The sequence below is a fragment of the Petaurus breviceps genome, unplaced genomic scaffold, assembly GCF_028583685.1.
Source record: "Petaurus breviceps papuanus isolate PSGF00001 unplaced genomic scaffold, PetGlider_PUasm1.0 90779, whole genome shotgun sequence".
Lineage (NCBI taxonomy): Eukaryota > Metazoa > Chordata > Mammalia > Diprotodontia > Petauridae > Petaurus > Petaurus breviceps.
The window spans coordinates 11703607-11720582 of NW_027187344.1; the positions used below are offsets into that span (position 1 = coordinate 11703607).

Sequence of the window (16976 nt, forward strand, 5' to 3'; positions counted from 1 at the left end):
CATTAGAAAAGGAGTTATGAGACCTAGTTTCTAACTCTGGCCCAGCCACCAACTTGCTGGGTGACCTTGGACAAGTCATTTCATTGGGTCACAGTTTCCCAACTATAAAATGAAGGAATTAAAATAGATGGTGTCTAAGCTATAATAGCTAGAACTTATATAACAGTTGAAGGTTTGCAAAGTACTTTACAAGTTTCATCTCATTTGATCCTCATCAACCCAGGAGGTAGGTGCTATTATTATTCCCATTTTACAGATGAGGAAACCAAGGCAAAGACAAGTTAGAATTGTCTCAAGGTCCCACTCTTAGTAAGTATCTGAAGTAAGGTCTTTCTGACTCCAGTTCTGGCATTGCCCCAGTCACCTTACTTAACCTTTTCTACTGACATTCTGGGAGTTTGGGTTCATCTTGTGAGATCCTGGTGGTTTATGTCTATCACATTCTGAAACTAAGCAGGCACCAGTGATGTCTCACCCAGAGTGGCGGAGGGTGTCAGGTGCTGCCCTGGGGAAGGCAGACATGTCTGTCACACTCAGGGTGTCCTTGCCTTCCCAGTACATGGAGAAGCTGTCCCAGCTGGCGTACCACCCGGTCAAGATGCAGAGCTGTTATGAGAAGATGGACCAGCTGAAGCTTGAGGGCCTGCAGCAGCGATTTGATGTCTCCAGTGCATCTGTATTTAAACAGAGAGCCCAGATCCACATGCGGGAGGTAGGAGCCTCGGAGACCTCGGTCCACCCCCAAAATTCTCTCTGGCTGTCCTTGGAACCTTGGAGAACAGGGGTCATAACAGAGACCAGAGCAGCATGTATCTCCAGATAATGCCCCCGGGGTAATGGGGATTTGGGGGTAATTACTCCAGACACTGTGATGTTATAGGTTTTGATTGGTTGGGTCTGCCCAGTGACAGCCCTGGACAAGGGGAAGAGAAATAGATATCCATATTAGCTGGTGATCAAAAAGAGAAATACAAGTAACCAAATTGTAATCATGTGCCCAGCTCCCAAATAAACAGTCACACTTACTATCACCAAGGCAGCATGGCCAAACTTGGGTTGACTGCCTGGTGATAATCCTTGTTCCTTATTGACACACACACACACGCACATGCACACACAGGCACACACACATGAGCATACACACAGACACAGAGACACGCACACACACAGACATGCACATACACACGCACACGCACATGCACACACACACATGCCTCCTCTTCTATAGATCCTACTTCTCCCCTTGAAACATTTCCTCTGCTGCTAGCCCTAATATTTCTACTCCACTTTCTCTCTGAAGCCTTCTCTCATTTCCCCCCACCCTCACACATTCCCCCCACCTTCACCTCCTCCCCACTAAAAAAGTATGTATTGTATTGTACCTTGTACTCATTGTCTCCCCTGATGAAAACATAAACTCCTTTGGTTTTGTGTCCCTCGCACTTAGCAGAGTCCAGGACATAGGTGCTTAATAAATGCTGGTAGCTTGATTAGAGATGCCCTATATCAAGGCTTCTTTACCTTTATGCTGTCATAAACCCCTCTGGCAGGGGCAGGGAACCTTTGACCTCAAGACCACATGTGGCCCTCTAGGTCCTCAAGTGCGTTCCTTTGGATATAAACTCATTCTGTGAAGTTTGGATTCTATCAAAGGGTCACACTTGAGGACCTAGAGAGCCACATGTGGCCTGGAGGCTTCAGGTTCCCTACCCCTGAAAGACATTTTACCATATCAAGGAATGCTGTTGGGGAGGGGGTGAAGGTGGGGACAGAATTTAAGGAAATTTTGTTATTTACCTTGGGCCTTATATCCCCTAAAACATCCCTCCTTTCCTCTCTCATACTCCCTCTATTTTCTCCTCCTTATCTCCAGCCCTCCATGTAAGCATACCATTCTCTTTTTTTTCCTTTTTGGAGGGAAGAAGGCAAGGCATTTGGGGTTAAGTGACTTGCCCAAGGTCACACAGCTAGTAAGTGTCAAGTGTCTGAGTCTGCATTTGAACTCAGATCCTAGCTGCCCAATAACATTCTTTATTAGAACATCACCACTAATGCCTTTCCAGCACTTGGGTGTGGTGCTCGTCTTCTCTCCCTGATTCCCCCCAGCGGCATTTCTTGTGTGGACGCTCTGCCCCCATGTGTCTCCCATAAAAGTCTGGAGTGAGAGGTGGGAGATAGTATGTGGGGAGGGCTTTGAATACCAGAGAGACAAGGGGTTCAGACTTGGAAGCTGTAGTCAATCAACAAACAATTTTTAACACTTACTATGTGCTAGTCTAAGTGCTGAGCACTGAGGATCCAAAGGAAGGCAAAAAAACAAACAAACCAGTCCCTGCCCTCTAGGACCTGACATTCTATGTGGGAGACAACTTGCAAGTAACTAGGCATGTGAAAGATATGGACAGAGCAGGGGGGAGGTAACCTGACAGGGAAAGATATTAGTAGCTGAGAAAGATCAGGTTTCCTGCGGGAGGTGGGTTGTGAGCTAAGGCTTGAGGGAAATCTGGGAAACCACCAGGGAAGGCATGAATGGCTCAGAGGGCAGGGAGCGTAAGGGTTAAACTGAACGGCTTCCTCAGTGAGGGGCGATCTTCCATTGACTAACTTCTCCTCGGCTCTGTGGCTCCTCTCTTAGCAAATGGACAACGCTGTGTATACCTTTGAGACGCTCCTGCACCAGGAACTAGGGAAGGGACCCACCAAGGAGGAGCTGTGCAAATCCATCCAGCGCATCCTGGAGCGCGTGCTGAAGGTAAGGGCAGCTTCCACCTGGGCCCTGGTGGAAGATCCTTCCACGCCCCTTTCTCCTTGGCCCTAATGGTTCTCTTGCTCTCTGGCAGAAATACGACTATGATAGCAGTACAGTACGGAAGAAATTCTTCCGGGAAGCCTTGTTGCAGATCACCATCCCATTCTTGCTGAAGAAACTGGCCCCTACCTGCAAGTCGGTGAGACCCTGGGCCAGGGTGGGTGGTAATGGGGGGTAGGGTCTGAATCGCGGGGGTAGACTAGTCTCCTGGGAGTTCAGGCTAGAAAAGTACCTTAGCAATCATCTTGTTCAACTCCATTTTAAAGATGAGTTAAATGTACTCAGAGAGGGGAGATCACTTATCCAAGGTCACATAGGTACTAAGTAGTAGAATTATCAGTTATTAACTCTCTTATCCCAAATCCCCAAATTGTGGCATTGAAGTTGTTAATGTCTGAAATTATAAAATCATGGACTCTTAGATTATTTGCTATGATTGATGGACAGCATCTTAGAATGTTAGTAGGAAGGGACCTTGAGGATGGTCTAGTTCGGTGCCATTGTTTTCTAGATGAAAAAATTGAGGCTTGCCCAAAGTCACGGAAAGAAGGACTAGAAGCCAGGTGTCATGATTGAGTTCAAGACTTTGCTGCCCCAAGCTCACTTCCTTTGTTCCCACCTCAGTGGCAGGTTCTGCCTGACAGAACCACAGACCTCTAGGCAGTGAAGGGAGAAGCACATGGAGTGTCCTTTTGAAATGGCATCTCTGTGCTGCTGCCCCAAGGTCAGGGCCCTTGGCTCTGCTGAGCCGAGCCACCAGACTGGCCCTGCATATACTTGTCCTCGTGTCTTTCTTTTTTAATGTTTAATGATGCCCTTTTCTCTTCTTATATCGATATCACTTCCCAATTACTCTATCTGCTCCCCACCCCTGCCTTCTGCCATTGAACCCTTCCCTTGTAACATAAGGACATTCAAGCAAAATTAATCAGCACATTGGCCACTTGAGAAAATGTGCCTCAGTGTACCCCTATCTTCCACCACGCAGTCTGCCAAGAGGCAGGAGGCCTCAATGACACATCATTGTCAGGCCTCTGAAGTCATAATTGGTAACCACATTGATCTGAGCACCCTCATATCTCTCAGTGGTGATTGCCTTTATATTGTTGTTTCCATTGTATAAATTGTTCTCTTGGTTCAGTTTCCTTCACTGCATGTTGATTCATCCAAGTCTCCTCAAGTTCCTCTGAATTCTTCATATTCTTTAAGGTGCAACAAAAATTCCATCATGCTCATCTACCACAATTTGGACTCTCCTTTCCATCTTTCTAGGAGCTCCCCAGGTTCCAAGAATTGATCTTTGAAGACTTTGCCAGGTTCATCCTGGTGGAGAACACATATGAAGAGGTCGTGCTGCAGACGGTCATGAAGGACATCATGCAAGGTAAGGGCTCCTGCTGGCTAGGGATGCTAGCTGAGCAGCTTTCAGTGGACTTTCCAATGGAAGTCTTGAGATATTGGGAAAGGCCTTGGCACTACCAGGAAGTGGTTAGAATATCCTTAGAGCTAAGGTCTGTTGGACAGAGACCACAGGAAAATGACTTCCAAGCCATATGGGGCTGTAAGAGGGGACATCCAAGGAAGAGTGAGTGTGGGATCCTGTGATGTCCTGGCGAATGAAGCCATGGAGGCAGAATGACGTGGAAGTGTGAGGTCTGTACTGGCTTGTAGACACTGAGTCCAGTTTTGGGGCTACACTTTGAGCAATCCATTTCAGCCCCTCCCTTCCAGTTCCTGTGGTACATACTGCCTCGTGACAGTCTCTTCTACTGTTGTCTTGAACTGTTAAATCTTTTTTATGTTGTCCTTGAACTTTTCATGGTTGTAAATGTCTCACCTTCGTCTTAGAAGACTCTAGTCTTCTAAGGTTTGGAGTCAAGAAGACCGGAGTTCCATTCCTGCCTCAGACACTGACTAGTTGTGTGACCCTGCCCAAGTCACTTAACCTTTTTCTGCCCCAATTGTCTCATCTGTATAATGGAGATAAGAATAGCGCCTCTTCCCAGGGTTATTATGAGGACAAAATGAGATAATATCGTAAAGCACTTTGCCAGCCTTAAAGCTTTATAAATGCTAGCTGTTTTTTTAAGGCATTAAGTTCCTTGAGGGAAAAGGTCTAAGACAGTTGGTAAGGCAAGAGGAATAAGAAAAAAGGAAATAAAATAAACATGGTGATTACTGAGAGAAGGGAAAGGAAGTTGGGTGTTGGATTCTAGTAGTCCTTGAAAGAAGGGAAATAAAGGTGTGACTTGATAAGTCATTACAAGGGAATAAAAAGGAGTGAAGATAATATAGACTGGCTGTAGTCTGAGTAAGGCCCTTCTGGGGCCACGTGCTCTGTCCTTGCTGGAGGTGCACAGGGCCGACCGAGGACCTTCTCGTACCCAGGGCCCTTTTAGCGAGGGACCAGGCTGAGTGTTAACCCCCCCCACCTTTGTTACACTCTAACGTCAAGGGAAGCAGAGATGAACAAAGGTGAGACAGGGGTGTAAACTATAAGAAGGGAGGGCAGGAAGCATTTTTCTGGAGCTTGAATTGAATGTACAATATTCCTATTTCTGACCTAGCCAAGTGACTGCTGTTTACACAGACTGGATTCCCTTCCTAGGGAGAGCTAAAGGGAATTGGTGGTTGGGAAGGGGCTTATGGGATGCCTCCCCATCCAAGGTCTTCAGAGACAATGAAGCTTAGAAACATGGAAGGTTTCAATGTGAAAAACCAAGAATAAAAAAGGATCTGATGTTTCAGAGAAGAAACTGGACCTGTTCCCAGAGGTGGAAGATAGAAGTCTTTCACCTAGAGGAGGAGGAGAAAAATGACTACTAGGCCCATAGGGTTAAGAATCAAATTTGAGGGGGCAGCTGGGTGGTGCAGTGAATAGAGCGCCAGTCCTGGAGTCAGGAGGACCTGAGTTGGGATCTGGCCTCAGACACTTGACACTTACTAGCTATGTGACCTTGGGCAAGTTACTTAACCCCAATTGCCTTGCCTTCTCCTTCCAAAAAGGAAAAAAAAGAATCAAATTTGAGGCTCTTTCTGAAGAGGGATGTGTCCTCCAGAGAGTGATAAAATGGCAGATTGGGTGCTGTTAGACTGGACATAATCCAGTGTTGTAGGAAAAAGAGATGAGTGCTAGTAGCTGATGACTGAAGGGAACTGAGGCAGATGCTTGTTGACCTGATAACTATGATAGAAAGGTGTGTTATCTTCCTGGGTGACATGAAGGCAGTGAGGTGGGGTAGTGAATGAAGTGTTGGGCTGCAATTCAAACTTAAAGACTTGAGTCCAACTATTGTCTCTGACACGGCAGCTATGTGAGCCTGGGCAAGTCATTTAACCTCTGTCTGCTTCTGTTCCTCATCTGTAAAATCAGAATAATAACAGCACCTTCATAGGGTTGTTCTGAAGATTAAATAAAATAATATACTTAACGTGGCTTGCAAAATTTAAATGTTAGCTATTATTTTTATAGAAAACCTCCCAGGATTTGTCCAAATAACCAATTACTGACCACTTTTGGTGGTTCATCTGCGCACAAATATCACTCACTTACACACACACATACACATATACACACACACACACACACAAAAGCATTGCCAATGATTATAAAGTCTTAGGCAAGAAACTGAAGAACTAGGAGTCCTGATAGTGTTTTCATTGCTTCGACCCTTTCAAGGCCAGGGATTTAGAAGATAAAAAGCTGACTGAAGAGGTGAACAGCTGGTTAAGAAGATGATGTCTGAGAATGAGATTAGGATTTCTGGAATTACAGGAATATGGCAGACTTCACGCCAAGAATGGTCCATAGCTAACAAGGGCTTCCCAGAATGCATTTGCCTGGTCTCTGACAAAGCTGATCACATGACCTTTTGACCAAAAAGGAGAGAGGAAGAGGAGAATTGACTATGTATATCTGTCAAACTAGAGACAATAGGGAAAAGCTACAGCGCAGAAAGAATAGCTTTTGAGACACCTAGAAACTCACAGGAGACAGTGACAAAACCCGTGGTCTCAAATGTCTATATATAAAGACACAACATTTGGGCAACAGGCAAGATAAATGAGAGTTCCTAATGCAAAGAGACATTTCACTCCATAGGTATCACTAAGACTTGGGGGGATGAGACCAGTGACTGGTGCAGTAAAAGGATGGTTTGGCGGTAGTATATACTAAGAAGAAATACTTGTATGAGAACATCCAGGGTGGGTGTAGTGTGACATATAACAGAGAGCATTTGAGTGAATAAGTCAACAAGCATTTGTGAAATATCTACTATGTTTCAGGCACTGTGCTAAGTGCCAGGGCTACAAAGAAAGGCAAAGAACAGTCCCTTCCTCTCTAGGGTCTCACAGTCTAATCGGGAAGACACCATGCAAACAATTGTGTACAAGCAAGACAGATACAGTTAGATGCAAGGTAATCTCAGGGGAGAGTGAAGGGGTGAGGAAAGGCCTCCTACATAAGGTGGGCTTTGGGTGAGAGGCAGAGATGAGGACACCAGGTATTCCAGGCAGTCTCCATGGAATTGGGCCGAGGAGTGTTGTATGTGAGGAACAGCAAGTAGGATGATGTAGCTGGGTCATATATAGGATACATATGGCGGAGTATAGTTTCCAGAAGACTGGAAAGATAGGAAGAGGCCAAGTTACAAAGGACTTTAAAAGCCAAACAGACAATTTTCTATTTCATCCTGGAGGTTTTCAGGAGGCATTGGAGCTTGTTATGAACATGAATCTAAGGACAAACAGAAGTGATTTTATGATCAGTGTATACTATAGACCACCTAAACAGAAAGAAGAAATGCCTCAGGAATTCAAGAAACAATCACTAACCTGACCCAGAAGCATTATAAAATAATAGTGGCAGACTTCACTTATCCAGATCTCTGCTGGAATATTGAGCTCTCCAGAGCCCTTTTTATGCCAAAAGTAGATCAGCCCTCGCCTGCTTTTTTACCTTGCCTTAATGATAATCATTCTTCAAAAGGTGGAGGAAGCAACAAGGGTGAATTCTATTATGGATCTGATTCTCACCAATATTTAAGAAATTGGTTGTGATAAAAATGACAGAAGCTTGTAGGGAATTGATCTTTAAATTTATGGTAGAGAAAGGGAAGGTTGATCACACAATTTGACACACTCCCTTGACTTTGAAGGCAGATCTCAAAGGGTTCGGAGCAATGATAGACTCCCATGAACTAAAATGCTACAGGAGAAGTCAGCCAACTAGGATGGAAACTCAAGAATGAAATTTCACTGATATAATGGGAGAAGATCCCAAGGAAGAAGAAAGGTGTGAGTTATTTGAAGAAACATGTGGTTGCACAGAGAGCTCACCTACCAGCCTAGATATTTAAAAGAAGTGAACCAAAAGAATGTGTGACGACCCTCATTTCAGAGAAGCAGTGAGAAAACATGTGCCCAAGTATGCACCGTACTTCTGAAGGAGAGGCAGTGGATTCTGGGGGCAAATGAGGCATATGTTTTTTGGACCCAGCCAATGCAGGAATTTGTTTTACACATTTGTTGCAAAGACTGCCCTTGTCTGCTTTCAGTGAGTTTATATGCTCCTGGAAGGGTTGCTGCATATTCACAGAGGCAAATATAGGCTTTATACTAAACAGACACAGTGATTGGGAGGGGAATCGGAACAAGAACCTTTTTGAGGGTTACAAGTGGCAGAGAGGAGGATGGGAGTGCATTCTAGGAATGGAGGAGTGAGGGAAGGGGAGGGATAGGCTGTGTGGTAGGCATGGGCAGATGGAATGTCATGGATATAGCCCAGTAGAGATTAATGTGTAATTCTACTGATATTAATGGGCAGCTAGGTGGCACAGTAACTGGAATTCTGAACCTGGAATCAGGAAGACCTGAATTCAGATTTGGCCTGTAGTGCTCCCTAGCTGTATGACTCTGGGCAAATCACTTAACTGCTGTCTGCCTCAGTTTCCTCATCTGTAAAATGGGCATAATAATAGCACCTACCTCCCAGGGTTGCTGTGATGATCAAATGAGATAGTATTCGTAAAATGTTTTACAAACCTTAAAATACTATATAAATGCTAGTTGTTATTGTTGTTATTATTATTAATCAGCCTGGAAAGATTGTGAGGGGCTTTAAACTCCAGAGGAGGCTGCATTTTATCCTAAAAAAGGAGGAGCCTCTGGACCTCCTTGAGCAGAGTAAAGACCTGGTCTTTTGTAATATCAATTTAGCAACTTTGTGGAGGATAGTTTAGAAAGGGGACAGACTGAATATAGAGAGCCTTGTTTGGAGACTGTTGCAGTAGACCAAGTGAGAGGTAATGAAGGCCTAGGGTGGCTGGGTGTGAGTGAGAGGAAGGAATGGATGGGAGAAATGCTGAGGTGGTAGAATCCCCAAGACTTGGAGGCTAATTGGTTAGGGGGAGGGTATAGGTAAAGAGACGATAAGAAAGCATTTAGCTGCCCTTGATTAATGGAAATCTCTGGGTCCAGATGAATTGTATCCTTGGAGATTGAAAAGAAGTTGTGGATATGATTGTTGAATCAGTACTCAATGATATTTGAAGAATTCTGGAAAAGAGAAATGCCATAGTCCTGGAGAGGAGAGAGAGAGGGAGAGAGCTGGGGGGGGGGGGAGAGAGAGAGAGAGAATTAAACAACAGGTCATATCAGGGTCAGCTAGGTGGTACAGTGAATAGAGCACACTGGTCCTGGACTCAGAGGACCTGATCCCAAATCTGGCCTCACACACTTACTGCTTACTAGCTGTGGGACCTTGGGCAAGTCACTTAACTATAATTGCCCTGCCTTCCCTTTCCCCCTCCCCCAGAAAAAGTCATATCATCAGTGAGGAAATGGCTAGGCAAATTGTACTTCAAGAATATAATGGAATTGGAAAAAACCAAAATACTGTTTACTAAAAAATATATATAATGGAATATTACTGTGCCATAAGAAAACAAGAAATGTACATGCAGTGATTCATTGTGAAATAAGCAGAATCACAAAAACAGTATAGTATGCACAGTAACAACAACATAAATGGAAAGAGAATAGATACCCTGTAATTATAGTGACCAGACTTGGCCCCAAAAATGCACATCCTGAGTTTCACTGGGGAGGGTGGGAGACTGGGTACAGAATATTACATATGCCATCAGGTGCAGTGTGTCTTTTGGTTTGGGGTGAATTTTTTTTAATTTTTCTCTTTTAACTATTTGTTACAAGGAAAGGCTTTCTGAGTAGGGGAGGGTGTGATGGACATATATGCAGAAAAGAAAGTGATAGAAAAACAAAAGGCATCAGTAAAATAAAGCAAAGAACATAGTAATGTCTGACAAATTTTACTTCCTTTGTTATCAGACTTTAGGTGGGTCAGGGTTATGCTTTTGTAGATGTAGTTTGCTAAGATTTTTTTGAGTAATATTTTATTTTTTCTCAATTAATTGTAAAACAATTTTTAACTTTAGTAAGTATCACCCTTTTTTAAAGTATCTTTTTAAAAATATCTCATGTTATGCTTGTGGAAAATGATGGAGCAATATGGATTAGTTAAGAGTGTGGAACTTGAGACCTGCAAAACTCTAGAGTCTGGAGGAGATTAAAATGTAATCAGGAAATGTCTAACAAAATAAATAAAAATATACTACAACATAGATTATGTTAATTTGTGGTTTTCTAAGGCAGTATGCCCCCCCTGCCCCCACTCCCTTCATTTCTATTTGAGTTTGATACCCCAGTATTGTTGCTATTGAGTCATTTCAATCACTTTCCACTCTCTGTAACTCCATTTGAGGTTTTCTTGGCAAAGATACTGGAGTGGTTTGCTATTTTTTTTTCTCCAGCTCATTTTACAAATGAAGAAGCTAAAGCAGACAGGGTTAAGTGACTTGCCTAGGGTCACACAGCTAATAAGTGTCTGAGGCTGGATTTGAGTCCTCCAGACTCCAGGGCCTTGGTGTTCTCTCCACTGCACAGTCTAGTTTAGATAGTACAATATGATGCATTCAGAACTGACTGAATGGTTGTACTTAAAGAGTGGTTGCTGTGGTCTGCTAGGGAGACAACCAGGAAGCTTTGCTAGCTCAGCCCTCTGCTATCTAAGATTCATATCAGTGACATGGAAAAAGGCCTAGATGGCATGCTGGGCACATCTGAAGTGGCACAAAGCTGAAAGAAAGGATAGAAATGGAATTAGGGTTAAGTAATCCATGGGATGACAGTCTGACAGGCTAGAATACTGGGCTGAATTGAAGAAGAAACACAATAATAAGAGAAAATGTAAACCTGTTAAACCTATGTTCAAGAAGTCAACCCCACAAATAAGAGGTGGGGAGGACATGAGCAGTTTCTCTGAAAAAGACTGGGGTCTTTTCATGAATCTTAAGCCAAGTGGACATGGCAGCCAGGTAGCTCCAGGAATAAGGAGGCAAATGCCCAGCTGTGTTCTGTTCTGGTTAGATCACCTCTGGACTATTATTGTGTTTAGTTCTGGGCTAAGGTGATGGGAGGTTTGGTTAAAGGGATTGGGAATGTTTAACTGGGAGGAAAAAAAGCTCAGGGGAAACGTGATACCTCTCTTTCAGTATTTGAAAGGCTATCCCTTGGAAGAAGGATTAGACCTGTAGTCTGACCTCAAAGGGAAAAACCAGGAGCAAGGGTACAAGCTGCAGAGGCTTATGGCTAGGAAGAATTTGCTAGCAGTGAAAGTTCACCAAAGAGGGAATGGACTGGCTACCTCCAGAGGCAGTGGAATCCCTGAGGTATTACAGAGGGGATTCTTTCAGTACAGCCAGCAAGGTCCTTCCAATTCTAAAATTCTGCAGTTCTGGGTTTCTTACCTTGTTCAGCTTTCTGTCCTTCACCACTCCCATGAGAGGGCACTTGGCACATGTTTGTTAAATGTCCATGGGACAGGCCCGGCTCGAGGAGTTGGAGCAGAGGGAGCATATTGACTGAATAGTGAATGAATAATCGCCCCTTTTTGTGTTCCAGCTGTGAAGGAGGCCGCGGTGCAGCGGAAGCACAACCTTTACAGGGACAGCATGGTGATGCACAACAGTGACCCCAACCTCCACCTGCTGGCCGAGGGCGTCCCCATTGACTGGGGAGAGGAATACAGCAGCGGAAGCCCAGGGGAGGCAGACCTATCCGCTGAAAAACGACGCCGAGCCAAGCAGGTGGTCTCAGTGATCCATGATGATGAGGCTGGGCTGCCCTATGAGCCATGTCCAGAAATGCTGTCCCCAGGAGTGCCTGAGAAGGAACCGATCCCCTACCCTGCATCCCCAGACAGCGTCAAGGAGCTACGGGGCCTGCTGACCAAGGAGCTCCAGGTGGAGAGCCCCCAGTCCACCGCTGAGCCACTCACTAATGGCACGTCCCCTAGAGAGAGCCCCCAGCCCCTGGAGGCTGAGAGGGAGAAAAGTCCTAGCCAACAGGCATCTCCCCTCAACCACACCCGCCATGAGCCAGCACCCACCAACCCAGGAGAGGAGACCGTCTCACCTCCCGCTACTCCCACCCGACATCTCTCCTCTGAGGAAGAAGCAGACAGTGATCGCCCAAAGCCCAGTGACAAGGAGACTGGGGAGCAGGTATCTGGCCAAGGGAGTAGCCCATATGTCCAAACCACCACAGAAGACAGCACAGGTGTGCAGACTGAGTTTTAGGCCAGAGCCTTTCCACTCACCACCCCATGGATTCTGGATTCTGGCCAGGTGTGTGTGCGCCTGATGTGAGGCTCTAGCTACCCCACAGCCCCCATCTCCAACCCACCCCCAGCAGTGGACACTTAATACTGCTCATCTTTGGGAATGTGACTGACTATGGAATGGAAGCAAGCCAGGCTGGACAGGGGTCAGGGGTCATTCACTTAATATCTATTGTAAACATGTTTTGTTCAGGAGTAAGAAGGGACTGGAGGGTAGAGGGAATAATGGGACCCATGCTAAATACAAACCTGGCTCACCTCTCAGCCCCTTCCTTGTCCCTGGTGTCCCTTTTTCTGTTTGAGATTGAGAGGAAAGGAGATATAGAAGACACCACCTGACTGTCAAGATTTCCCCTTGTCAGCTGGGGGTAGAGGAAGGCATGAGGGAGAGTCAGAAGGAAACTGGTGCCCATCCCCAGCTCTTTCCCCGGGGCTTGCTCAAGTCAGTGTCCCTGTTGACATCATGCTATTAGTCCCATTCTACAGATTGCAACCTAGCTGGGAAGCTGCCCTTTCCTGTCCCATTCTTTCAGACAAAAAGCCTCCTTCCTTTTTGCTACTTCCCATCTCCCCAAGGGAGTAGGAGAAGGACAAGAAACAGAAGCTAAGTCTTCTAGGATCCATTCAAGGCCAAGTGGTCCCTGAGATTGTTGGAAGAATGGCTGATAATAGCTTCCTTGAGTACGGAGCCTTTCCTTGCCTCCATCCAGCAGTGTTTTCCCAAGGCATATGAAAGCTCTGGCCCTCAACTGTTTCCAGCTGAAGGGACTGGCTGTGAGTGATGTGCTCCGTGTCCACTGGCCGCCTAAGCTAGCAAGTTACCTTTTTCCCAGAGGGAGGTGGGATGGCTGGTACTGCTGGGAGTTGTTCATCTGTCAAGGAGAGAGGCCCGCTAACTCTGACATGGATGTATATGTAGGGGGTAAGGATGGGCAAGGGCATAGCCTCATTTTCTAGTTCTGGGGGATAGAGTTTTGTTGCATCCAGTCTGAGGTGGGAGGGAGAAAGGTTATTCCCTTGGTTCATTCTAATGCTTCTTAAGAAAACAGTTCATTCACTAGAGTGTATCATGAGGAGACTTTAGGCCTAGGGTTGGGAAAGAGAAAGATTATCCAGTGTACAGGTTCTAAAGAAAGAAATGTTTTAGATGCTAGGTCTCATCCTAAGGCAAATATCTTGAAGTTGGGGTTGTAGTTGAAGTGTGGGTTAGGTCTTAACATATGACTCTTGGGACGTTGAAGGTGGCAATTAAAGTGTTAGGTGGGAGAAAGGGGTTTGGTCAGGGATTGAGGGGGGTGTTTCTATGAGGGGTGAGCTGGGAGAAGTTAAGTTTGTGTGATGTAGGAATGAAGCCAGAAAGGCATGTAAGGATGTGAACTAGGAATGGAGTCAGGAGGATATGTAGAGAGTGTATGACCTGTGGCATCCCAAGGCCACATGGGACCTCAAGAAAGGAGGAAGCCTGGGTACAGGGAGTAGCTCTCCTGGAGGAATGGCAAAGAAGGGAAGACTGTGTTTAGGTGGGTGTCTGATCAGGAGGAGGGAGAATTCCAGCCATCCTGGATTAGGGAAGTAGAGGTAAGTGTTATGTGGAATTCCTTGAGGACAGACCTGTATTGTGTAGAGTTGTGCAGGGTGGAAATTGTGCAGAATCACTTGTCCCGTCCCAAAAATTTGGGGTTTCATTTTGCATATGATCAGTTCTTTGGGGTTGTCTCTACATGTTTTTTCCTTCCTCCACACATTCTCGTTTCTTAATGGGGAAGAGGCCATGGTGTCTTGCCTTTTAAAATATAATTGGCCGTGGTCAGTTGCCTTTCTAAAAGAGAGGAAAGGCCAAAGAGTTGAATCTGCTTGGGCAATGGGATCTTTTCTGTATTTCACCTCCAGCTAATCTGAGAGAAAAAATGCTTCATGCCTTCCCAATACCCAGATCTCACACGTCCACACAAATAAACATTGACTTTCGGGGAACTGTGGATTCACTGACCACTCCAGGGGTCTTAGGGATGGAGCTTCCCAAGCTCCTGCTGAGATCTTTGCATCCCAGGCTTGTGACTCAGAGGTTCTCAGTATCAGCTTTGGTCTGGCACACTCCCCAGGTGATCTTAGTCACCACGTCCAAGCCTGCCTGGCTTTTTTTATACGTCATGTGTTAACTCTTGGCACTGCAATCGACTTCCATTTTTATCGGACCCTTATTCCTAAAAAGTTATTCTGGATCTGGGAAGAATGAGATCATGGTGAGGCCTTTGTGAGCTGTGCAAGAATCCATCTGCACTCACAGACACCCCCTGACCAGTGACCAGAGTACTTGATCACATTCCCCTTCTAATAGAGAAGAAAACCAAGGAAAAGACTGGCTTCTTCAGGATGTGGCTTGGATGCAGGCCAGGGAAGGAAATTCTCCTCCTCCCCCCTTAGTCCCTCCCTTCCCTCCACTCCCTCCCCCAGACCCATCACATCCTGTGTTGGAGCAAACCAGCTTCCTGAGGCTGGGGGCAAGCTAGGGGCTGGTTCACATTTCCATCCTGGGCAAAAGTCTTGGGAACATGGGGAGGAGCCAGAGGATCCTTTCAAGGGCAGTGCAAAGCCATGTGGCCTAGTGAGTGCTAAAACGCAGGGTCCTGGAATTAACTCCCTGAAATGGACTGCTGATATTCTAAGCACACTATGAATCTAACCCGATTCTTCTACAGACGTTCCGTTTTTAAAAATGCCTTGTAAACTGTTTTCCTTTTTCTTACTGGGGGTCCAGCCTGAACCACTCAGGACTCCCTTACAAGTGCCTTCCCTTGGGTCATTTCCAATCTGCCTCTTTCAAGATATTGTATTGAAAATATTATACAAATGTTTATGCTCGTACTAATAAATGCTTTATTTAAAGCCAGCCCCACTGTCTGCTGCTTCAGAGGAGAGGAGGGAGGAGACATGCTCAGATCGCTAAACTGCCTTGGTGGGAAGGGTCAGATGTGTGGGGAAGATGGGTCAGGCTTGGGTCACATGTCGTTCTAAGTCTTGCACCTGACCTCTGGTTAGAACAGAACCTGGAAGTGTACAGGTGGGAGTGGGGCCTTTGGTGAATAAGGCATGGATGAAGACTGCAGCTCCCTTGGGGAGCTTACAAACCCCAACCTTGCTTCAGGGAGAGGATGGGGCAAAATGAGTGTCAACTATGAACTTCTAAGGGATGAAATAGTTGCCTTGGGAAAAGGAGTCCATCTACTTGTATTTTTTAAAAATGTTTTTTATTGAGGTTTTCTCTTTTTTACATCATCATAGTTATCCCCACTATCCTTCCCTCTCCCCCTCCCAGAGAGCTATCACATATGACAAATAGAGGAGGGGAAAAAAGGAAAAATTTAAAAAGAGGGGAAAAAACACAATTGATCTATATGTTGGAAAATTCCAAAAACACGTGCATTGTGGACGCCCCCATCTCCATGGACGGGGCAGCTTAGGTGCCCCCTCCCATCTCTCCCTTCAAAGCCATCACTCTGTTGTCGTTATTGTGTGGATACACCATTTCCCAGCTGGATAGGTGAGGACCCAGAGTGAGCTGTTGGGGAGGGTCACAGTGGAGGCAGGATGCTAGGTAACCCCTATGCTGTGGCTCCTCCTCTTTGTGGGTAGAAAGGGGCAGAGCTTTTCCTGCTGGAGCTGCCAGTGCCAGCCTACAGCACTGCGGCTGTGGGTGGGGCCCACGGACACCTGGAGGCCAGTCCCTCTCTGATCCTGAGAGCCTGGCACCCCCTGGCGGCCACAGGCCTGGCCAGGTTTTCCATCAGCTTCATTCCTAACCTTCCAAAGCCAAAAATGCAGAGAAAGAAACAGTGGGAATTTATGTAAATTATCATGCAGAGGAAAGTGAGGGGAGAGAGGGTGTTGTGCACATGTTTGCCTTCTCAGGCCATCACTGATGTCACTATTTCTGCATAGGAGGAGCCTGCCAGCCCTCAAATTCTAGGCATCTGAGCTTCCATAAGCCCAGGGCCTTGAACCCAGCCCTTCCTGGTGGGACCAGAAAGCTCCTTGCCTCCTGGCCCTCATCCCTAAACAGAAAGTCTGTGCTCAATGCTTCTGCTACTGCTTCTTTTGAAGTTAAACAAGTCTGGAGGCCCCAAGTGGGCCTCCAGCCAGCCCTGCCAGAGGCAGTGGAGGGGCTGGCCTATGACCGCATCCCCTCTTCCTTTTAGGCTAAGCCAACTCAGTTGAATGAAGTTCAGTCCAACTCTCAGGATTCAAATTTGACCAAAGAAGGGAGGGAGGGCGGATGTCAGTCTGTGAGTGCTGGGGCTGGCTCTGCCACTGAATGAATTAACTTGGCCAAGTCACCTCTGGGCCTAGAGTTCACCATTTTAAAGTTCACCTCACCTCTATGATTCTTTTGGACTCTGGATCTACTTTCTTCTCTCCCCATCCTGTCTTGAGTTTATTCTTGCTATTAGCTGTTTTCCCACATGGAAA

At 45.9% G+C, this 16976-nt stretch overlaps 1 protein-coding gene across 2 annotated transcripts in view; it reads left to right on the plus strand.

Moving 5' to 3' along the window:
• Positions 1 to 15399, plus strand: part of NIBAN2 (niban apoptosis regulator 2) — a 106499-nt gene extending 91100 nt beyond the window's left edge. For both annotated transcript variants that reach the window (XM_069069559.1, XM_069069558.1), the window contains 5 exons: positions 557 to 712; positions 2636 to 2752; positions 2841 to 2948; positions 4082 to 4193; positions 11792 to 15399. In XM_069069559.1, coding sequence (XP_068925660.1) covers positions 557 to 712; positions 2636 to 2752; positions 2841 to 2948; positions 4082 to 4193; positions 11792 to 12468 — 1170 coding nt within the window. In that variant the 3' untranslated portion in view covers positions 12469 to 15399. The remainder of the gene's footprint in view (positions 1 to 556; positions 713 to 2635; positions 2753 to 2840; positions 2949 to 4081; positions 4194 to 11791) is intronic.
• Positions 15400 to 16976: the final 1577 nt, after the last annotated feature.